Source organism: Dipodomys ordii, unplaced genomic scaffold (genome assembly GCF_000151885.1).
Source record: "Dipodomys ordii isolate 6190 unplaced genomic scaffold, Dord_2.0 Scaffold37, whole genome shotgun sequence".
Taxonomy (NCBI): domain Eukaryota; kingdom Metazoa; phylum Chordata; class Mammalia; order Rodentia; family Heteromyidae; genus Dipodomys; species Dipodomys ordii.
Window position 1 is genome coordinate 5,156,290 of NW_012267253.1, and position 24,664 is coordinate 5,180,953.

At 36.4% G+C, this 24,664-nt stretch overlaps 1 protein-coding gene across 3 annotated transcripts in view; it reads left to right on the forward strand.

Annotated features, from left to right (window-relative positions):
- The window catches only part of Ppm1b (protein phosphatase, Mg2+/Mn2+ dependent, 1B), a 52,327-nt gene extending 31,345 nt beyond the window's left edge, over positions 1-20,982 (forward strand). The window contains exons 3-7 of one of the 3 annotated variants that reach the window (XM_013017961.1): positions 1,702-1,819; positions 7,544-7,655; positions 8,459-8,516; positions 18,939-19,024; positions 19,193-20,982. In XM_013017961.1, the coding sequence (XP_012873415.1) occupies positions 1,702-1,819; positions 7,544-7,655; positions 8,459-8,516; positions 18,939-19,024; positions 19,193-19,208 (390 nt within the window). In that variant the 3' untranslated portion in view covers positions 19,209-20,982. Of the gene's footprint in view, positions 1-1,701; positions 1,820-7,543; positions 7,656-8,458; positions 8,517-17,195; positions 18,239-18,938; positions 19,025-19,192 lie in introns of those variants that run through there. The other 2 variants (XM_013017962.1, XM_013017960.1) reach the window with 2 other exon arrangements.
- Positions 20,983-24,664: the final 3,682 nt, after the last annotated feature.

A 24,664-nucleotide genomic window follows, 5' to 3' on the forward strand; every position in this document is an offset into this window, starting at 1 on the left:
TATGTCTCAATTTCTACATACAGTATTTGTAATAGCAAGCCATAAAAGTTTATATAGATTTTATTATGAATAAAATTACTTTGGCCTATGTAGAAACCCTGACTTTCTAGATACCAAGAAATTGGTTTATATGCTCATGATGGGTCTTTTAGAATAAGGCTAAAGAGGCTGTAGGGTGAATTACTTTTTTAAAAATCTTGTAAACAGTTGGCTTTCACTGTTTTTAAACCTTGTTCTCTAATTTTGAAAGCGAAGCATAAGTTCTTCAAATCCTGCCTGTCATTTTGGCCATGCTATGTGGATTCTGACAAGTCTGACCGAAGCATTGCAGCCTAGATTCTTGCCATGATGACTAAAAAGTCTATTATCTTCTACTTGTGTTGCTAAACTTCACTATCAGACAAAATAATTTACCACTTCCATTTATTTATATTTTTAAAAGTCATTATTTGCTGCCTATGGTGGCACATGCCAATTAACCAAATCTTGGGACATGAAGGCAGGAGAATCACAAAGCTTAGGGCCAAAACTATCTTTAAAAAAAATGACTGTCTTAACAACAGTTTGATCTCCTCTAAGGAAAAGAGTAATAGTAAGAGATATATTGTTTATATCATGGTAGCATTTCCTTCTTAATAAAAGTTGTAAGAATATGATTAAATGAAAGTAAAATTTATATTTAAGTTAACCCTTTTAGTGGCTCTCTAAAGAACCTGAAATTATTTGTGATTCTATAAAACAGTATTATCTGATAGCTTTTAAATTTGCCACAATGAGCTCAGGGCTTAGTAGCACATGCATTGTAATCCGAACACTTAGGAGGCTGAGGCAGAAAGGTCTTGAGGCGCTGGGAAGGTAGCTCAATGGTCGAGTGCTTGCCTTGCATACATGAGGCCCTGGCTTTGATTCCTCAGCACCACATAAGCAGAAAAAGCCAGAAGTGGCTCTGGCTCTGAGCTGAAGAGCTGAAGAGCTCAGGGACAGTGCCCAGGCCCAGAGTTCAGACCCCACGACTGACAAAAAAAAGAAAAAGAAGATCTTGAGTTCAAGGCTAGCCTGGGCCTAGTCTCAAAAAAAAAAAGAGAAAAGAAAAGAAAAAGTTACCTGCCTATAACCCTATGTGTCAGCCATCTAGTTATGTTCTACTGTTTCATACTATATTCTCAGACAGTTTCAGGTATCCTGACAAGCTACGTTAAGTTCAGTAGAGTTGTGGTATTAAGCCATTCTTAGGACATTCTTATTTCTAAGGCTGTGAAATCGTCATTAAGAATAGTTAGAATTAAAGCTCAGAAGTAACTATATGCCTACACCTAGACATTTTGCCTCTTCAGATTGTATTTTAAATATTATTTTGGAGGGCTGGGAAGGTGGCTCAGTGGTAGGGCGCTTGCCTTGCATGCCTGAGGCCCTGGGTTCGATTCCTCAGCACCACATAAGCAAAAGAAAAAAGCCGGAAGTGGCGCTGTGGCTCAAGGGGTAGAGCGCTAGCCTTGAGCTGAATTGCTGAGGGACAGCGTCCAGGCCCAGAGTTCAGGCCCCATAACCGGACCCAAAAAAAAATATATTATTTTGGAATAAAAATTAATGTGTTGAATAATACATTCTAGAGGAATAATTAAATCTTAATTTTTAAAAGTAATTTCAGAAGTAATAAAAATTTGGTAAGACTATAGAAATATATTTTTTCTTTCTTTATAGGGGAGTCGAGATAACATGAGTATTGTATTAGTTTGCTTTCCAAATGCTCCTAAGGTCTCAGATGAAGCAGTGAAAAGAGATTCAGAATTGGATAAACACTTGGAATCAAGGGTTGAAGGTAAGAAAGATTTTTAGTTATGTTTTAGTTCATAAGGAAAGAAAGGATTTTCCTCCTTGAGTATCAGATGATTCTTTTAAAATTTCCTTAGGAACAATTATTTGAGAACAAAACCTTAAAACTGTGTCTATCTGCCTAACGTTTACTATCTTGTACCCCAAGGTATTTGACTTTGAAGAGAGTTGATTAATTTTTTTTCTAGGTTTGTAAGTACCTGCATAACTCCCCTAAACAAGTGTGTAATACTTTGGCTTTTTAGTCTGTAGTTTCTTTACCTCTAAATTAGTCTTGTTTATAGGTCTCAGTGAGTCCTGCTTTGGGAGTGATGAGAAAATGAGAAGCATATTTGGAATACTTTGGGGTGGTGTATTGATAGCTAAAATCTATCAGAAGACAGAAGAATAGTTATTAATATCTTATTTTCACATTCAGGAAAGAAATAAGAGCCAGGTGCTAGTGGCTCACTTGTAATCCTAGCTACTCAGGTGGCCTCAGCCATCTGAGGATCACTGTTCAAAGCCAGCCTGGGCAGGAAAGTGTGAGACTCAAATCTCAACTAAAAACTACCAAAAAAAACCCCAGAAGTAGAGCTGTTGCTCAAAATGGTAGAGCACTATAGGACTATATTGCTGAAAGCCAGTGAGGGTAATGAGAATAGATATCAAGGGTGAATAATTTTTTTCCCTAAACTGACTTAATTTTCTTGTATTTCATATATTGTGGCACAAGAGGGGCTTCATTTGGATATTTCCATACAGGTGTATAATGCATCCTGATATGCCTCGTCTCACCCTCTGTTACTTTCCCTTTCTCTCTTCTCCCCTTCTTAAAATAATCACAACAGGCTTCATTGTCATGAATGTATACAAACTGTTGGACTGTATTCATCCTCATTCATCAGGCCATATTCTTCAAGGGCTGAGAGGGAAGCCCAAGGTTGGCCTAGTCAGAACTCCATCCTGATAAAATGTTGATTAAAGCAGAAACATGAGATATTTAAGCAATTAGCATGATACCTAGCATATAAGTCTTCAGCAGATTATGTCTTTATCAACTTTTGACTTCTGTAACAGCTTAATTTTAATTCTCAAAAGCATCTCAGTCCAATATAGATATAGTTAATAATTTTATATAGTTTGTATCTTTGCAAAGTATATGTTATATGTCAGATATAGCAAATAGGTAATATCATAAACTTCCGTGGCTTGTGGCTAATACCTGGTTGTAATTCAGATTCAGTCAGATGACTATAAAATCCTTAGCAAGCAGCCACTGCAAATCGATTTTCGTTGGTACTTAAGAATAACTTCTTTTTACTAAATAGTGGTCTTGAAGAGTATTGTATTTCTATTAGAATTTTAAATTATGCTAAATTTTTTAAGCAAAAGCATTCTGGGGTATTGAGCAAGGCTATGTATGTGGATTTTGTTTTGTAGGCTGGGAATCAAACTAGGATTTCACACATAAGCTAAGTGTTTTACCACTGAGAACATCCCCATCGCTGTATATGTGTTTTCAGTAAGAAGAGGCAAATGGGAGAATATAGTGTAAATAAACAAGGAATAGTATTTAACCTAAGTTGATTACTTAGTGAATGCTTTTTACCTATATTCATTTATTCTGTGTTTGTTGAGTGTGTGTGTCACCAAGGTTATGGTAAAAAAGTTAGACAAGCCTTATGGTGTTTATAATCTAATAAAGGACAAATCCAGAAATAAAGAAGGAATGTTGTTAAGGAAGTCACTATGAGGCAGGACATTTAAGCAAAGATTTTTATCTTGAGATCATATATCTGAAGAACATACAGAGCATACCAGGCAGAGAGCAACATTGCCTGAGAATGGAAAGTAGAAGAATATTAAGTATTAAGAGAGGTGGCTAGACAGAGAGATAAACAGCACATGTTGTCTCTCATATGCAGAAGCTAGATCTAATATGCACCAGAACATCATAAATTATACCGGACTCTTAGCCATTTACACACAGAGACCAAAGGAGGAGGCGGCTATTTTTAGGAGAGGAGCAGAAAAGAACAATATCTGTGTGCGTCCGATCATATAAAATAATATTTATCGAAATGAACTCCAGGACATGAAAAGAAGAGGCTTTTTTCTTTGTTGTGTTTATGCTTTCTTTTCATTTTGTCTTGTTTTTCACTTATCTGTCTTTCAGAGGAGAGGAGGGGCACAGAAATGGAGGGACAAAGAGTGAACAAATGCAGCAGTAGTACTCACAGGACACTATGTTAAAAATAAACTATACAACTTGTGGGTGGGACAACAGGAAAAAACTGGGCGTGAGTGAGAGAAGGGGTGACATTGCCCAAAAAGAAATGTACTTATTACCTGACTTAAGTAATTGTACCCTCTCTGTAAATCACCTTTATACCAATATAAAAAAGAGAGGTGGCTAGAACAAATGAAGACTTTAAGTCAAATTTATTGGAAACTTTTAAGCACAAACCAACTTGGTTTTATTGATTTTCAAAAGATTTCACTCACTTGCTGTGTGGAGAAGGGACAAGAAAGGAAGCAATGAAATACCAATTAGAAGCTATGCATTAATGCATGGCAGGTGGCACAGGTAATTGGGATGACAATAGTAGAGGGTATGAAAATTGGTTGGCAATGTACCAAACTGTAGTGGTTTTCATTTGGGGGAGATTTTGTCCCTAGATGTCATGTGCTAATACCTGTAGATGTTTTGTTGAGGTTTTTTTTGTTAGTCGTGGGGCTTGAACTCTGGGTTTGGGTGCTGTCTTTGTGCTCTTCAGCTCAAGGTGAGCTCTCTACTGTTTGAGTCACAGCACCACTTCTGGTTTTCTACTGGTTTATTGGAGATTAGAGTCTCACGTACTTTTCCTGCCCAGTCTGGCTTTGAACCCTGATCCTCTGATCTCAGCCTCCTGAGTAGTTAGGATTACAGGCGTGAGCCACCTGCTCCTGGCTACCTGTAGATGTTTTTGATGTTTCCATTGAAGTAATGATGAAGCACCCTAAGGGGTACTACCTTAGATTTATTTTAACAGTGCACAGGACAGCCTTATCAGAATATTGTCTTGACCAAAATGCCAGCAGTTCCAAGGTTGAGAAGCCTTGTGCTATAGAGGTACAAGTCTAAGAGAAATTAAAATCTTGACCGTCTTAATTTTCAGTTTTATCACTGTGACAGAATACCTTACAGAAACAATTCAAAGGAAAAAAGGTTGTTTTTGTTCACAGTTTTAGCGGTTTTAGTCCTTGGCCAGCTATCTCCACTGCTTTGGGTCTGAGGCAAGACAGTGTCAGAGACAGAAAAGTGGTGGAAGAGATTGCTCTCCTCATGATGAGCTGTTGTGTGTGTGTGTGTGCGTGCGCGCATGTGCGTGTGCGCGCACATTCTCTCTCCTGTATATACAAACAGGTGTACTTTTCAAGGGCACATTCCTAGTCTATTTCCCTCAACTAGGCATCACCTCCTAATAGCCCCTTCAGCTATGGATTGATTGAGTCATTGATCATCCTTATGGCCTTTGTAGCAACACAATCACAGTAAACATCTTGTAAATGGGCTTACCAAGCAACATACATGCTCTGGTATTGGATCAAAAAGGATTTGAGAAAGAGACAGACCAGTTGAAGTTGAAACTGAGGATGCATGGGATATAATTTCACAAAAGGGGTTGATTGGACTGATATGAAAAGTACTTGTGGAAGAGTACAGAGTACATGCAAAACCTAGCTGGGGAGGAGTGTCTCTGACCCTCCCTCCTCTTCCCCTCTCTACTTCCCTCCCTCCCTTCTTCCCTCTTTCCCTCTCATACTGAGATTTGAATTCAAAGTTCTTGCTAGGTAGGTGCTCTACTACTTGATCCACACTCCCAGTTTTCTTTCCCTTAGTTATTTTTTGGGTAGGATCTCCCATTTATGCCTGGACTAGCCTTGAACCCTTCCACCTCCCAGGAGGCTGAACCTGAGCCATAGAGCCTGGTTGCAGAGTAATTCTTTGATTAGAATCTTTGGAGATGAAGGAGTTGGGCAGAGTAGAAAGTAACTTTATAGTCAAAGCCAGGGTTGTAGTGAGGTATGATGAAAGGTTTGAATTTTGTTTCTTACAGGCTGCTCCTTTATTGTTGTCTTACTAGTAAATTGCCAATCATCGTGGTGGCAAGAGGATTGGGAATTTGTACCCAGACTGCAAGATCTAATCTTTACCCTACCCTGTCTTACCCCCAAGTATTAAGTCACCATTGTTTGATTTTTATTTTTAGGGATTTAATCTTCCCGTTATTTAAATAAAAATGCTTTAAAATATCTTTTTTATAAACCATATAGAATGGGACATTTAATATTAAGTGGTACAGCACTTGCCTTGAGCAAAAAGAGCTAAGGGACAGGGCCCAGGCCCTGAGTTTAAACCCCATGACAGACAACAGAAAAACAGCCCTATAGAAACTGGCTCACGCCTGTAATCCTGGCTACTCATGAGGCTAAGATCTGAGTATCACTGTTCCAAGCCAGCCCAGGCAAGAAAGTCCATGAGATTATGATCTCTAATTAACCAGAAGAAAAAAAAAATCTGGAAGTGGAACTGTGGCTTAAGTGGCAGAGCATTAGCCTTGAGCAAAAAGCTCAGCGACATTGCCCAGGCCCTAAGTTCACATATTAGACATCGCGGGATGGGAAGGTGGCTCAGTGGTAGAGCACTTGCCTTGCATGCCTGAGGCCCTGGGTTCGATTCCTCAGCACCACATAAGCAGAAAGAAAAAAGCCGGAAGTGGCACTGTGGCTCAAGTGGTGGAGTGCTAGCCTTGAGCTGAAGAGCTGAGGGACAGCGCCCAGGCCCAGAGTTCAGGCCCCACGGCTGGACCCAAAAACAAAAAAAACAAAAACACATATTAGACATCGCCCAGGCCCTAGGTTCACATATTAGAAACAGCACAACAACCAAAAAAAAAACAAAAACCCCAAAACCAGTAGAAGTGAAGTGATTTTTAAAATCTCTATCTCTTTCTGTCTGTCTGTCTCTGTCTCGCTTCCTCTTTCTCTCTCTCCTTCTCTCTTTCTTTTGTCCTGAGCCAGCACTGTACCAATTGAGCTAGAGCACCATTTCTGGATTTATTTTTCTTTTTTCTTCTGTGATTAATTGGAGATAAGAGTCTCATGGACTTTCCTGTCTGGGCTGGCTTTGAATCTTCCTAAGAAGTTAGGATTACAGGCATGAGCCACTGGTGCCCGGCCCCTCTTTCTCTTTATAGCCTCTACATAATTACTTTTGTTTTCTTGTAATTATGGCATTAATAGCTTAATTAATTTTTACATAAAATTAGATTAAAAACTTTTCCGGAGGGAGTAACAATGCTTGATAGGAAATGTACTTATTTCCTTACTTATGTAACTGTAATACCTCTGTACAGTATCTTTACAATAAAAAAAAACTTTTCTATGTAGCAGTTACTATATATATAGGATTAATTTTTAGTAATTATTAATCATCTCTCTCCATGGCTATGCCAATTTTCTTTGCCATCTTATTGTTTCACATTTATTATATTTGTGCTTTTGTGAGTAATAATACTCCAATGAACATATAATGCAGATAACTGTAGTTGGTGGTTTAGTGGTGGGTTTTTTCCTTTGCATTTTAAAGTTGGTACGACTGAATAGTGCCTCTTATTTCATTTTTTTTTCAAATACTGGATTGTCTGTCAGCATTAATTAAGGAACTTTTCAAAAAAACTTACAGAAATTATGGAGAAGTCTGGTGAGGAAGGAATGCCTGATCTTGCCCATGTCATGCGCATTTTGTCTGCAGAAAATATCCCAAATTTACCTCCTGGGGGAGGTCTTGCTAGCAAGTAAGTACAACATAAAAAACTAATTATGAGGGGCTGGGAAGGTGGCTCAGTGGTAGAGCGCTTGCCTTGCATGCCCGAGGCCCTGGGTTCGATTCCTCAGCACCACATAAGCAGAAAGAAAAAAGCCGGAAGTGGTGCTGTGGCTCAAGTGGTAGAGCGCTAGCCTTGAGCTGAAGAGCTGAGGGACAGCGCCCAGGCCCAGAGTTCAGGCCCCACGACCGGACCAAAAAAAAAAAAAAACTAATTATGACTTCATTTATAAATAGTAATTAAATAATTTTAGGTTAAAAAACAAATTGGAAGTATAACATTATCTAGAGATTGAGATAATGTTCCTGAAAGAAGAAGTTTAAAACTTAGATTAAAAAAAAAACAACAGTCTTTGAAAGCTGTTGGCTCACGCCTGTAATCCTAGCTACTCAGGAGGCTGAGATCTGAGGATCACAGTTCAAAGCCAGCTGGGCAGGAAAGTCCTTGAGACTCTTATGTCCAATAAACAAGCAGAAAACTGGAAGTGGTGCTGTGGCTCAAGTGGTAGAGTGCTCACCTTGAGCTAAAGAGTTCAGGGACAGCGCCCTGGCCCACAGTTCAGGCCTCACGACTGACAAAAAAAAAGTCTTTGGGGATGAAAGTCATCTTGCTAACTAAGAACAAACAGATTGTGCACTATCAAATTCTGAGTGAAATGTGGAAATTTTCTTGAAGATTGTTGAGTGTGACTCTTGGTGTCTAGATTCAATATTATTTGAAATAAGAGATTAAAAATTTTCATAGTTTAATAAGACTAAAGCTTTTTTTTTTAGGCGCAATATTATCGAAGCTGTTTATAGTAGACTGAATCCAAATACAGAAAGTGATGGGGTAAGTTTCTCTTATTTCTTAAGCATTTGCAGTAATTTTACAGATAATAGATATTAATAATAAATATGAATACAAATAATAATACAATAATAATATAAATACAAATAATATGTGAGCATAGTATGTTTGTATATAACAAATTATAATTCTGTTTCACTTCTAAAGAATCAAAGATTGAGAAATATATTAAAACAGTAAAATTCTGTTTTATAGCTAGCTTCATTGTTAACCTTTATTTGTTTGGGCTATGCTTGTTCACTATCTGTATGTCTGTCCTTCCTTCTCCCTTATATCTTAATTTTGAAGCAAGTACATCTTTCTTCCTCCAGCTTGCTGTACCAGCATCAGAGGTTAGTAAGTTACCAATTTAAGGAGCAGTCGTTTCAGTTCCCCTGTGTACCCAGTTATAGTACCATGCTCTTGACTGTAGGAACAGTGAGCTCTGAAGTAGTCATTTCTGTGTACTGTGCTATGCTTTACAACAGATTCTTTATTTCTTTACTCCTTTAATATGCTGATGAGCTGCAGCTATCCTTCTACATAGCTTTTTAATACACATTCCAAGACTTACTTCCAAAGTTAGTAATTCAAATACATGTTCTTTTTCACATTAGAGTTTTCAAGGTTTGTGACATGTAAACATAAATGGTTTATTTTTTAATATGTATGTTTCAAAGCTTTAATGGTGGCACACTTAATAATGAAATTCCAAAGAAGACATATACCCACTCTACCAGATTTTGCCACCTCTTGGCAAATCTGAGAGAAGCAGAAGCCATTGGGAGACGTTACCTCTCAATGCAACTCCCACTGCATTGTTTTTCAGAGTTTGTTATTAAATAACAGTAAATACATTTTTTAATTTTTTCGTTTTTTTAAAAAGAATTTTCCTGGTAAAAGGAAAATTTCACTGTTAATACAAATTTACAAGGTTAAATAAAAATATAATTATAAGCCAGGTGCTGGTGGCTCACGCCTGTAATCCTAGCTACTCAGGAGGCTGAGATATAAGGATCTCGGTTCAAAGCCTGCCTAAGGCAGTAAAGTCCGTAAGACTCTTATCTCCAATAGCCACTCACAAAACCAGAAGCTCAAGTGGTAGAGTGCTAGCCTTGAGCTGAAGAGCTGAGGGACAGTGCCCAAGCCCAGAGTTCAAGCCCCACAACCAACTCCCCTTCCCCCCCCAAAAAAAAAAATGTATATTGCTAACAACCAAGTTGGTACCTGAGTCTAGAGCAGTGATTCTTAGTCCTTTTGTGGTTGGCATTTCAAAGTATTGAGAATTTCATTGGCTGGAGGTACTGCTCAAATGGGAGAATATCTGCTTTGCAAGTACAAGGCACTGAGTTCCGACCCCAGCACCACCAAAACAGAAGTTGTAAACATTAATTTAAAAGTAAGCCAGGTGCTGGTGGCTCACACCTATAATCCTAGCTACGCAGGAGGCTGGGATCTGATGATTGTGGTTTGAAGCCAGCCCAGGCCGAAAAGTCTATGAGATTCTTATCTCCAATTAACTGCCAGAAAGCAGGAAGTGGCTCTCAAGTGCTATCCTTTAGTGAAAAAGCTTAGAGACAGCTCCCAGGCCCTGAGTTCAAGCCCCACCGCCAACAAAACAAAATAAAAATATATGCCTTGTGATAAACTCAGAGAGACCTCATGCAAATGAGGATAGGAAGTTGGCACAACCAAAAAAGTGGTGATAATCTCGAAGTGGTGAGGAGCAGAAAACTCTCTTCAATTAGATTATATATTCAACATGATATCCACTGCCTTTGTTAGAGGAAATAAGTCTTCAGAAAAGATAATGATTGATCATTAGCTACTGATCATTCTCATTTCCTTCAGAATTAGAATCCTGGTGGCTAATCTTAAAAAATAATTCTTTCTGAAGAAAATTTTTACTCCAAACAAGATTTTAAACTTGTTCATTAGCCCTACATTTTTCATGTGTATCAAGAATTACTTCTGGGTCAGGAAGGTGGCCCAATGGCAGAGTGCTTGCTTCGCATGTATGAGCCTTTGGGTTCAATTCCTCAGCACCACATAAGCAGAAAAAGCCAGAAGTGGCATTGTGGCTCTAGTGGTAGGCCGCTAGCCTTGAGCTGAAGACCTGAGGGACAGTGCCCAGGCCCAAGGTGCAGGCCCACAACTGACAAAAAAAAAAGAAAGAAAGAAAGAAAAGAATAACTTCTGAACTTGTTTTCAGTACTCAAAGCTTCATGCTTGTTATTAAGCAGGCCCTCTTACCATTTGAGTCACTCCACTGGCCCTTTTGTGCATAGGTTATTTTTGAGATAGGGTCTCCAGTTAAGCCCTGGCTGGCCTGGACTAAGACCTTTATCCCTACATGCCAAGTTTTATACTTTAGGCATTTGTTCTCAATTTCATTGTTGCGTAGTTATGTTTTCTTTTTTAAAGTTCAAAACTTGCTGGGCACAGTGGCTCACACCTGTAATCATAGTTACCTGGGGGATGATAGTTGTTGAGACTTCATTTCAGCCAATGGCTCGGGCTACTATGATACTCAGTTATCCCCAGTATTGGGGTGGGGAGAGGGGAAAAAAAGCCGGGTGCTAGTGCTCATATCTGAAATCTTAGTGTTACTGAGGAAGCTGAGATCTGAGGATGGAGGTTTGGAGCCCAGGCAGGAGAGTCTGTGAAAGTCTTATCTCCAGTTAACCAGCAAAAAGCTGGAAAATAGAGCTGTGGCTCAAGTGGTAGAATATCATCCTTGAATGAAAAAGCAAAGCGACAAGCACCCAGACCTTGAGTTTAGGCCTCAGTACCTTTAGCAGCCTCCCCTCCAAAAAAAAATTAACTGTCATGTGAATTGAATTATAGGGATTATTATGCAAGTTCAATGAAGAAGTAAAAGATTCTGAGAGGAAAGTTAGGATTTTATAAATAGTATGAATAGCAGAAATGAGATGAGAAAGATAACCTTTCAAGTGAAGGATACAGGCAAGAACAAAATAGGTCTTAGAAAAGGCATCTTTTTTGTGTTATAATTTGTTGTAAGATGCTATGATGTATACAAAGTCCCTGCCTTCCCTAAAAATTGTATAAAAAGTACTATAACCCTGGGCTCGGGGCCTCTCAGCGTCATGGGCTGCTGCCATGTATGTGGGGAGACCAAGTTCTAGCTTGCAATAAAGACTCCTTTGCTCTTAAAAAAAAAAAGAAAGAAAAGGCATCTTTTTCTTAAGAGTAGAAAATTGCTATATAAAAAATAAACACTTTGTTGCAGAGCTATTTTCTGAGAGACTAGTCTTTTGAACTTGAGTATGAAGAACTATCATACGTTTGGAATTTCTGTAGCAGTTTTATTAGCATTTGCAGTAGTATATTAGACATGCTGGAAGTCAGATAGCTGTGAAATAATCTACAGAGACTAAATAATTAGTAGATATGGGTTAGAGCATTTACCCATTTACTACTAAAACTGGCTATATACCAAAATCCTCTTTGGGGGAACATTATTATTACTCTTTCAGAATAATCACTACCTTAGAAAAATAGCAAACAAATAGCACACATAGTTGAAATGTATTGAAAATACCAAAGAAACAGAAAGAGTGGAAAGCTGGGCACCAGTGGCTCACGCCTGTAATCCTAGCTACTCAGGAGGCTGAGATCTGACAATCATGGTTCAAAGCCAGCCCAGGCAGGAAAGTCTGTGAGACTCTTTTAACTCCAGTAAACCACTAGAAAACCAGAAGTGGTGCTGTGGCTCAAGCGGTAGAGTGCTCGTCTTGAGCTGAAGAGCTGAGGGATAGCGCCCAAGCCCAGAGTTCAAGCCCCACTACCGACCAAAAAAACAAACAAACAGAGTGGAAAAAATACATTATGTATAACTCTTAAATTGATCCATTATAATTAGCAGTTAGACATAATCACTTGTGCTCCATAAATTCCTGTTAGATCCTCAGTATTGCTAGGAGCAAAGGCTCAACTTGTAGAAGTTTAGTAGAAGTACAGAAGATGAAAATGTTGGAAGGGATTATAAAAATTATGCTTTTTATAAAAGCATAAAAATATTCAGGTTTTTTAAATACATAAAATGCCATTCAAAGTTGAATCCTTTTTTTAACATTTCCATTGGTGTGTATTACAAAATGGGGTTTCATTGTGATATTTGTGTACATACATATATTTTGATCAAATTCTTTTACACTCTTAAAATAGCTGCTTTTAGCCCAGAGTCAGTGGCTCACAGCTATGATCCTAGCTATTCAAGAGGCTGAGATCTGAGGGTTGCAGTTTGAAGCTGATCCTGGGCAGGGTAGTCCATGAGATTTATTTTTTTTTTAATTTTTTTTGGGGGGGAGTCCAGTCATGGGCCAGAACTCTGGGCCTGGGCACTGTCCCTCAGCTCTTCATCTCAAGGCTAGCGTTCTACCACTTGAGCCACAGCACCATTTCCAGCTTTTTTCTTTTTGCTTATGTGGTGCTGAGGAATCGAACCCAGGGCCTCAGGCATGCAAGGCAAGTGATCTACCACTGAGCCACCTTCCCAGCCCGTCCATGAGATTTTTATGTCTAGTAAACTACCAAAAAAGGTGGATGTAGAGCTGTGGCTAACCTTGAGCAGTAAGAAGCTTGGACAGCACTCAAGCTCTGAATGCAAACCCCAGGACTGGCACCCTCCAAAAAAAACTTCTTCCTGCTATAAATACTTACAAATACTGCCATTAGGCATAAAAGTTTATCCATATTTTTATGTTTGAAAATATCTGTAATCTAGTAAAGAGCGTCTTTTACATGAGACTACAACTCACAGAATGACATTGACTAATGCTTATCCTCCTTTAAGCCCCCCAAAAACTCTATATTGTTTTTATATTTTTAAACTGTATATATAATCTTTCCCATTTTACCCCAAATGGATAAATGTAATATAGTACAGCTTCTTCTACATATTTGAGAATTTTTAGTTATAAAAATTTTTTCAGAATTTAAGGCATAGCTCAAATGGTAGAGTACCAGCTGTGAGCAAAAAAGCTGAGCAAGCCAGGCGCATGCTGGTGGCTCACGCCTGTAATCCTAGCTACTCAGGAGGCTGAGATCTGAGGATCATGATTCAGAGTCAACCTGAGACTCTTCTCTCCATTTAATTAACCACCAGAAAATAGGAAGTGGCGCTGTGGCTTAAAGTGGTAGAGCACTAGCCTTGAGTGAAAAGGCTCAGGAACAGTGCCCAGACCCTGAGTTCAAGCCCCAGAATTGACAAAACAAAGAAAGCTAAGCATAGTAATAAGCTTGGAGTTTGAGCTCTAATATCAGCATTAACAACAACAACAAAAACTTTACTTGACAGAATATAGGTAGGGCCGCAAAATGTGTTTTTTATATTTTTCCAAATTTTATGTTATCATTTGAAGAACGTTGCTTTAGAGAGTTTGTTTTAAAAAAATACATATTGCTATAAAAGTTTAAAAACTCATTTGCACTCTGGTTGATTTATCTGTTTTCTTATGTCTTGTTTGTTATAAGGCTATATTTTCATAATAAGAGAATTTATTTCTTAAACCATGTTAGGTTAGCTGACAGGAGAAATACTAGAGGGAGAGTACTAAATTCATCTTCATAACATGTCTTGTATTTATTTTGCTGAATAATTTTCAGCATCTCATTCAATGTAGTTTTTAAAAAGTCAGCATAACCTACAGGGCCATGCTCCTGTCATACCTGTTTTCCCAGCAGTTTGGGAGGCAGAGGCAGGAAGAACGTGAGTTAGAGGACCACCAGAGCTACATGATGAGGTCTTATCTCAGAAACAGAAAAATCAACATAATTAGCTTACCTACAAGTTTTTAAGCCACTTTATTTTATATTTTATTTTTTGGAGATAATAAGATTTGAACTTAGACCCTTGTGCTTGCTGGAGAAGTACTCTATGACTTGAATCAAAGCTCAAGCCATCCCTCCTTCCTTCTTGCCCCATCCTCAGCTTTTGGGTTTGAACTCAGGTTCTTGAGCTTGCTAAGCAAGTAGTCTGCTACTTGAGCTACACTTCCAACTCTAGATTCTCATGATTGTATTGCTCTTTACTGTGTCATGGAACTACTTTTATATAGGCCTCAATAAGAAACATTTGGAATAATTCTACAGTAGTTACAAAGGGTACTTCTGATGCAAAAGCTGTTACTAAGTAACAGTATTCAACAGTATTAAATAGAGCATTCAGATAGACATTAAAGTCAGTTTCACCCTCATACTAATCTGAGTTCTACTACTTACTAACAAACAAGTCTCTGAGTTTCCTCACTTTAAAGCTAACAGTCAGAAGTGCTTCTTAGCATTCTATGAGATTATATACATTTACCAAAAGTTATATACGATATATATATTATGTATATATATACACATATGTGTATATAGAAAAATAACATTTTAGTATTAGCATTGGTTTTCTTTCCTAGGCCAAGGGAGAATATACAAAGGAATTTGAAATTATTGCGGAGTTTACAAGTCTAGTTGGAAAGACTGAACAGTTGCACAGTGGAGTTAATTGCTATAACAAATATATAAAAATAGATGTACTTGGCTGGGCACCAGTGGCTCATGTCTATAATCCTGGCTACTAGGGAGGCTGAGATCTGGATCACAGTTTGAAGCCAACCTGGGCAAGAAAGTCTTTGAGACTCTTACCTCCAATGAAACACCAAAAAACTGGATGTCAATCTGTGGCTCAAGTCATACAACATTAGCCTTGAGCACAAAAACTCAGGTATAGGATCTAAGCCCTGAGTTCAAGACCCAAGACTAGCACACAAAAAAATCTACTTCCTGTATGAGTTCAAGTAAAGGAAGTTCAGGAACCTGCCAGGCACTAGTGGCTCACACCAGTAATCTTAGCTACTCTGGAGGCTGAAATCTGGAGGATCAGGGTTCGAATCCAACACAGGTGGAAAAGTCCATGAGACATCTCCAAAATAATAGAAGATAGCATCCTGGAGATGTAGTTCAAATGACAGAGTGCCAGTTGATGAGTATATTAGGGCCTGAGATCAGACTCCAGTGCTGAAAAAAAAAAGAAGAGCCTAATTAATAATATCTTTTTGATACTGGTGAAGGTTCATGAGGTTGTGTAATAGTATTTTGAAAAATCAAATGCAGTATCTGAGGAAAATGTTTCTAGTATGTTTCTAGTATCTATCCAACACAGTGGGGAAATGTAATTTGCTGTAAAATTGCACGACTTTGAAATGTGATAATTTTTATAATTAAGATCTTAAATCTTTTTGTTGAACCCACCAAAATCAAATATAACAGCCTTTGATCTATCTGTATCACATTATCACTTCAAGTAGAATTCATTCTGTATCGGTGATTCTCAGCCATGAGAATTACAAACTGTCAGCACTTAGGAGGCAGAAGCATCTTGAGTTGGAGACCAGCCAGTAAATAGGCAGAACAACTGTCAGGCTTTAAAAACCCAACCTACATCCTCTAGAATTAGAACTTTGGGATCTTTGTAGTTTTACAAGGCTCACAAATGTTGCTAATAGATAGGGTTGATTCTAAAATCAGAGTTGATACTTCTACATGTAAGCCAACTGATTTGTAGCAAATTTTACAATTTTTTTTAAAGGGACTCTTAATTTGCTAGCTATAGAAAACAGGGAAGTTCATTGAAAACAAAGCAGCTGTAATAACTCTACTATCTATTACCATTGTCTTGATATATTTCCTTTATATAGCTAAAATGAATAACCAAATATTCATTTCCAGAACATATAGAAGATATACATAAAGTCACCTTTTGCTTTTGCCATTAAAGACTTCTTTAAAAAAATTGTGTTTCCATTGTTCTAAAAACAATAATAAATACATATAATAAAAACTAATAAATTATAATTTTTTGAAAAATTATGGAGTGATAACCTCCAAAGATGTTTAAGATCTCTTCTTGTAAAACCTGTACAGTGCACTTTTGTTTTTTATTTTCCCAACATATAATGATGAAAACTTCTGATATAGAAAAGTTGAAATGATAGGGAACACCATTGTACCTTCTTCCTAAATTTAATAGTTGTTAACATTTGCTGTGGTTGCTTTAACTCTGTGTGTATGTGTGTATTTGTATGTGTATGTGTGTACAGTTTTTTAATCTTTTCTAGCTGAAAATCTTTTCCATCCTTTGGAAACAAATGATAGATATCACAATATTTAATCAGCAAACATTTTAGAATGCGGCTTTTAAAAAAGAGGATATTTTCCTCCGTACCCATAATGTCATTACCTAACCTGGGAAAATGAAGAGTAAATTATAGTGAAAACAAACTAATAATCTTATGGCTGGTTTTTCTGTCCTTTAATGAGTAAGTCATTATTGGCAAGATTAAAAAACAAAAAGTAAGTCATTTTTAGGAAATGGTTGTGTTACTTTTGGAATTCTAAAAGCAGAATAAATTTCATATTTGTCTTCAAATGGCATTTGAAATAAGACAAACTAGTTAATCATGATTTGTTAAAAATAACTTTTGAGATATTATAATTAGGAGTTTTAAACTAAGCATTTGATTCAGGTAAGAATTGATATTTAATAAAGTGTTCTCGTGCTTCGATTATTTTCTTATGATAGAAAAATTAGTGTTTTGTGTGATATGTTATGAAATACGTGTGATATCCTAGTTTGTCTACTGACACTGGGGTCTTGAATCTTAAAAAAAGGCCTCCGATGAAGCAGAGGGAAGTGGATCACAGGGAAAATTGGTGGAAGCTCTCAGGCAAATGAGAATTAATCATAGGGGAAACTACCGACAACTTCTGGAGGAGATGCTGACTAGTTACAGGCTAGCTAAAGTAGAGGGAGAAGAGAGCCCGGCTGAACCAGCTGCTGCAGCTACTTCTTCGAACAGTGATGCTGGAAACCCAGTGACAATGCAGGAAAGCCATACTGAATCAGAGAGTGATCTTGCTGAATTAGACAGCTCTAATGAAGATGCAGGGGCAAAGATGAGTGCTGAAAAACTATGACTTTTTTGGTAATATTTTTGTGATCTTTGATTTGATTTTTAATTAGGAAGTATATTGTGTGCATTTATATAACCATTTTGTTATTTGAATCTTGGAAAACTAGTTTTATTATATTCAAAAAGCCTTGTTTTTTAAAAAGGCCTTTGCATATACCTTTATGAGATAGTTTAAAATTGATTATAGTACTTGGAATCTAATGAAATTCTATGTCATTTCACATTGTATGCAAGAAATTAGGCTTCCAGTTTAAAGGCAGTAGATTCATACTAGAAATGACCAGAAATTACTGATTAGAGAAATTACTATACATTGTGGAATAACCTGTTTACTGTAGAAGAATTATACTGCTTCACATCTTATATAATAATAGTACACTCATAGTTAGCTTTGTAATAAATTTGTGTTTTCTTTAATAATTTGTTTTTCAAAGAATAGCTGATGCTAGCCTAAGGTTTTTCTTTCAGGGTTGATAATTTGTGTATTGTTTGATTTGTTTATACTTTACATCTCTGTAGTTTTACTTTTAGAAGTTGTGAGATACTGGATGTGTGGTTATTTTTCATTTTGCTGTATTCTTTATGAAACATAATTTTTGAAAAACTTATGTATTCATACACTCTTGGTTTGTATGTTCTGTATAGCCTAACTACACACACCAAAATGTATGTCAATCAAGTGTTTAGAATGAAATTATAAGTGTTTAAGCCCAAATAAAGCATGTGATGTGGAATAATCGATGCATGTTGTACTTATTTTTTAAACAACCAGGTTTGGGATATTAGAAAACTACCCTTTAGAAATAGATATATATTTATGTTAAATTTAGCACACTTTTGGCTTAGCATTTTTTTCACTAACAGAAAGGGAAAGTTTAATATTCATTATTTACTCAAAGTAATCTTGTTATCCTCTTGGTGGTACAAAATACTCATTTTCTTACATATCACATCAGTAGATATGTAAGAAAATTTTCACATCAAGAGTTCAACGATTGCCAGGCACTGGTGACTCATGCCTGTAGTCCTAGCTACTCAGGATGCTGAGATCTGAGGATCGAGGTTCAAAGCCAACCCAGGCAGGAAAGTCTTACTCTTATCTCCAGTAAACCACCAGAAAACTGGAAGTGGCACTGTGGCTCAAGTGGTAGAGCGCTAGCCTTGAGCTGAAGAGTTGAGGGACAGTGCCCAGGCCCAGAGTTTAAGCCCCACGACCAACAACAACAACAAAAAAGTTCAACGATTGCAACATTATTAATTTTGCTACAAGTAATAAGTATAAGATTTATTGTTTTAAGCAATTAGTTTTTTACTAGAGAACTTTAACTTTTCTGTTTATATTTTGTATCCTATGTTTAAAGTTGCATAAGATATAATAATTTGAAACTTGGGAATCTTCAGATGCTGTAGCTGATGTTTGAATATATTTTTTCAATGTCAGAATATTTTGAAGTGTTTTGTGAAAGGAAAGCATTTGGTGGAGAGGGGAGAGAAAAACCCAATCAATTATCTGTCCCTGTTAGATAGGTACGTGGTTATACACAAAAAATACATTACACACATCTCTCTGTGAGTACCTTTTCAGACAAAGGAAGGTAATTTGTTCATCTAATTATGTTTTCTTTTGAAATTCAATCCAACTTACAAGTGGAATAGGTAAATAATAATAATATTCTTCCTTTTCTCTTCCTGTAGGGTGCTGGAGATCTAGAAGACTCATGGTAGCCTTATAAACCTTCTAAAATGCTTTTGATTCTGAAAATTTGGGGAAAAACTTTTAATCACAATTTTCTTCAATCCAAGGGGAAAATATTCTGTGGATTCCCAACGTTTTATGATATGAGCAGAAAATCATTAGCATTTCCCGTCACTTGTTCATATCTGTGTTTTTGGTAATTGCCACTCGTAGCATTGCCTGCACCTACAGTATTGTTTGCTAACCTCAGGCACACTGGTTAAACCTGTATTGAACTTTTGGCCCTAAAAACCAATGGAATTCTTTTACCACAAATCAACATGTGCCTGAGGTGCATGAGAATATAGTTAGCTACACTCTGACAATAACATTATGGTTTTTATTTTATTTTATTTTTTGTTTTTTTTACAAAAAAACAGAACAACACAACATATTAGCATGTAAAAGTAAACAATTGTATGATGTGTTCCTTTTTTAATTCAACAAGTTGGAAGCCTTTTGCAATTCTATGACTTGGAATTTCATTTGAGCAATTTGCTATAGGATATGTATTTATTACTAATTGTTATTTAATTTTTCCCCCTACCTGTATTACCAAATTGGGTTTTCCAATAATGTCCAAATTGTAATGTTGCCTTGCTTAAAGATAAAGTAAATGTATTTGGCAATAATATAAACCCTTAGAAATTTTATGCATGTGTCTACTACATACTTCAGTTCCTTCTAGAAAATCTTTTGAAACCAAATGGGTTAATTTATGGCTATTTATAATTTGCTTTGACATCTCCCTGCTGAGAATTCTTTTAAATGATGAGATTTGACTTTATAATGTAAATTGTGATTTTTGTTTTTCATGTGGGTTTCTATAGTTTTAATTTTTTCAGCTTTTAAGATACAGCAAGTTTTATGTAATTTGGTATAATTTTTAACTATTTATGTTATTTTAAAAGCTCAGAATATCACACTGAAGTTACTATAAATACATTTAAAATAATCTATTTTAGATCTAAGGAAATATTACAGAGATATTTTCATGGGCTCAATAACCTTTCATTTTATAACATTGGGCACGGTACAGAGTGGCTGTCACATAAGGTACTTGAAGATAATTTAGTTTAATTCTATTTTTACAATAACCTTGAATTCTTGAACTCTCCTGGGTGTTGCATGTGTTAAGTCCAGTTAATGCTGAACATGGAAGAGTAAAGTATTTAAAAGAAGTTAAGGGATAGGAAAAGTTATGAATGTATCCATTTGTACATGATTTACATGTTGTGGATGCTTTGTAAACATTTTCATATATGTTTAAATTGTGTTTCAGCAGGTTGTAATTGCCCTTGTGCGTAGTTAAAATGAGTCATCACCTGGTCCTGTGTGAAATGGAATACATGGTATTTTCTGTAACATTTTCCTGAAGCTGTTCTGGAGAGCCACACTTTTGAATACAGACAGCTTTCCTGATCACTTGATTTATTGTGCACCTGATTTTTGGTCTAAAAGGAATTACTGCCACAATATATTTTATTTATTCTTTAGATTTTAGCTTTGTAAGTTAAAGTACTTTACATGATGGTGTTAAAAGCTATTTGTCCCTTTCCCTGGTTTGAAGGGTTGTTAAAAGATAGGGAATGAGGAATGCAAATGGTTTATTGTTCAAGCTGTCCACTCTGATCCAACCCTGTACTGAGTACTGATAGTACCTTTCCAGTATGATATTGTGATGTTTCATACAATGCAGTGAACATAACCAACTTATTACCTAAATAAAAAGATGATTTTAAAAACAGTGTGACATATTACTATTCAGTTGTGCTTATGAAAAATAAAACTTTTAAATGCTGTTTTTAAATATTGTTAACATACTTGTGAAAATTGCATACAAAACAATGTAGATGAGTTTTAACTCGAGAAATTAACTAAACCACATAGGAAAATACTAGCTGGCCTGTTTGATACTCCATAAATAATTTTTATACTATGGTGGGTGTCCTTTGTTTCAGGGGGGTTCATGGCCCTTGAAATACAAGTAGTATATAAATCGGCAAAAGAAAAAGCCATATTTGATGTTTACTCACTGAATTTTTCTCATCTGCCTGTCCACATACATTTTTATTTCACATTTTACTTATACTCTGAAATTTTTAATATCTCAAAGAACTTTTACTTTTCTGTGTAATAACTAATATGTACTGCATTCAGAATTCAAAACAACTTTTACATGTCATTATGAACCCACTACATGTTAACACAGGTAACACTGGTGTATCAAAATAATTGTCCATGTCTGTCTAAAAAAGTTGTGAAAATGTGCTAGGTTTTATTTTTGTAAACCCTTTAAATGTTGGGCTACATTCTCAGATTTGCTTTGTGTTCAGTAAGTTGGAATGCCACACATTTAGTTGGAAGTATGTGAAGAAATCTAACTTTACCCAGATATGTACACCGAAAATAGTATTTTAATAACATTAGTTAATGTGGATATTAAAACTTGAAAATTGATTGGCTGGATTGTGACATCTGAAGCCTTATCAAAGGACTCTATACCCTGTTAACATGAGCATATTTGGGTGATTTTTATCTTGTACATTGATTGAATCTGCTCATCCATCATTTTTGTAATGTCATGAGTTGGTGATTAGAAAACTGGTTCGCTGAATTATGAAATTCTTGGGAGTATTGACCCATTATTACACAGTGATTAAAATTTCTTTGTTAATGTAACTGATCTAAAAATCTTAAATATTATGAAGTTGGGAAGTTTATGGTGATGAAAATTCTGATTTTGAGAGCTGAAATTTTATTACTGCCAGCAAATACTGTTAGCTGTTTTCCTTAAGTGACAGTTTGACTTCACTGATTTTAGAAGAAATGTCTCTTGAATAATCATAGTCTATATCAGCCATTGAAGTTAACATTGGTTGTTTATGAAAAGTGGCTAGTTCAGTACACAGCTAAAAGTAATAGCTCAAGAGACAATTAATTCATTACACTTGGATATGTTTTAGAAGCAGAATTAACCACTTCATCAAACAGGATATCATATGTGGATTTAGTGGTATTTTGTTGGTGTTTACTTTAAAAGACAAGATTTCAGTACATAGCCAAGTTTGATTATGTAGCCAGATTTAACTGTGTAATTAAAACTGGCCTTAAACTTTCGTGCTGGGATGATAGGCATACAGATGCCACTGTTTCCTGATAGAAGTTTAATAAAACTTATTTTCTATTGTTTCATCAAGATCATTGTTAAGCCAGGCACTGGTGGCTCACACCTGTAATCCTAGCTACTCAGGAGTCTGAGAGCTGAGGATCACTGTTCAAAGTCAGCCCCGGCGAAGAAAGTCTATGAGACTTCTTATCTCTAATTAACCAACAGAAATCCAGAAGTGGTGCTGTAGAGCGCTTGCCTTGAGCTGAAGAGCTGAGGGACAGCACCTAGACCCAGAGTTATTGTTGACTGAATTGGCTTTTTTTTCTTCTTGTGGCAGTGATGAAACAATAATTATTTTGATTCTACTGTCCTGATTTGTGTGTGTTAGGCATCTGCAGTTTGCCCACTGTTTCTTTTGCATTATCAGTCCAAGTTTCAATATGCTAAGATACGTTATTAGGAAAATTGTTTTCATGAACCCCTCAGGATTCTTTCAAGACCCCCAGAGTTTGACATCTGTTGCCTTAGTCTTTTTGGATAGCTTTCTATTGGCTTCCTATCACATATAATAGTGAGTCTTAATACATACAGAGGTGATTTAAAAGTTATGTCTGGATAATACTATAATACTAGAACTTTGAAAACAATATAAACAAGATGGAATCATTTAGATTTGGGAAACTTTTAACTTATGGTTAAGCTTTACAATAGAGCTTCATATATGTATTTTATGCCTTCTTCATATTGCATATGTGTATCTATATTCAGGGCAGTTTTCATCTTTGAAATTGAGTTTTGTGCTTTGTGGATTTGTGTCCTTTGGGCAGCACTCTATCGAATGTTTCAGTTCACTTACCACAACTGAAATGTTGCCACAGGCTGGCCAGTAGGCTTATGACTTGTTTTTTGTGACAATGAAGTGGGTCCGATTTTATTTTTTTGTTATTTCCATTTTCAAAATGAGATTTCAACAGTGTTGAGCACAGATTCCATGGCAGTATCAACAAAAATTAAAGTTCTTGTAATGGTAAGTCTGGAGCATTGCAATGTTTACTAACATCTTAACTGAGCTTTATTTTCAAATTGTGAGATTTATTTGGGTTTTACTGTCTTTTTATAGTTCAAATCAGCCTTATGAAATTAGCTATGTAGATGATTAGCCCTCATAAGAAACAAACTTTAAGAATAATGAAGGGGGTATAGTGTTAAGTATAGTACATAAATGCAGACTCTTTTACATGTCAAATTGCACATTTTCTAAGATTTTTTTTTAATACCGTAGTAAAGGAGAAACAATCTATTCAATAAATGCTTCAAAGCTTCTGCACCAGTAGTCAATGAATCTGACTACAGTTTATTACCTAGAATTCTACTTCAGAATTTCTTAGGAATCGCACTCATTGATACAAAATTATTTGAAAAGGATGGCAATGCATACCCTTCAAGATTCATTTTTTTTCTATTTGGAATTAAAAATGGTTTGTTAATAACAAAGTAACCATTTGAAGAAAATAACAATATTAGTACAACATTTGAGCTGGAAATGGGAAAACCTTACTAGTTCCCATTGTCAAGTATCTGGAATACTGGATGGAATGAGACTAGGTATGAACAAATAAGTATTATGGCACAAATCAAGTTTTTTTCTTTTTTATTAAATGTTGTTTTGGGTTTGTTTTGTTTTTTTTTTTTTTACAATTTTATAATGAAAGTGTTGTACAGAGGGGTACCATTTCATAAGTAAGGCAGTGAGCACACTTTTTTTTTTTTTTTGGTCAGTTGTGTGGTTTGGACTTAGGCCTGGGTGCTGTCCCTGAGCTCTTATTGCTCAAGGCTAGCATTCTACCACTTTGATCCACAGGTCTGCTTCTGGTTTTCTGGTGGTTTTTTTGGAGATAAGAAAGTCACAGACTTTTCCTACCCAGTTTGGCTTTTTGAACCATTAGCCTCATGAGTAGCTAGTATAACTAGTAGTTAGTCGGGAGCCAACAGCACCTGGCTTGCTTTTGTTTTGGTTTTTTTTTTTTTGCCAATGTCACCCCTTTTGCTTTCCCTCACTTTCCCACTCACATCCTTGCCCACAAGTTATATAGGTCATTTTCCACATAGGGTATACTGGGTAGCATGATTTGTATACCCTTCCCTCCCCACCAGTCACGTTTTTGTTTGCAAATTATAAATTAGTGACACAAATGTATTTTCTTTGTGTGTGTGTGTGTGTGTGTGTGTGTGTGTGTGTGTGTTCACACAGAGGCTTGAACTCAGGCCTTGAGTGCTATTGCTGGTCTTTTTTGCTCTATCATTGAGCCACAGCTCCACT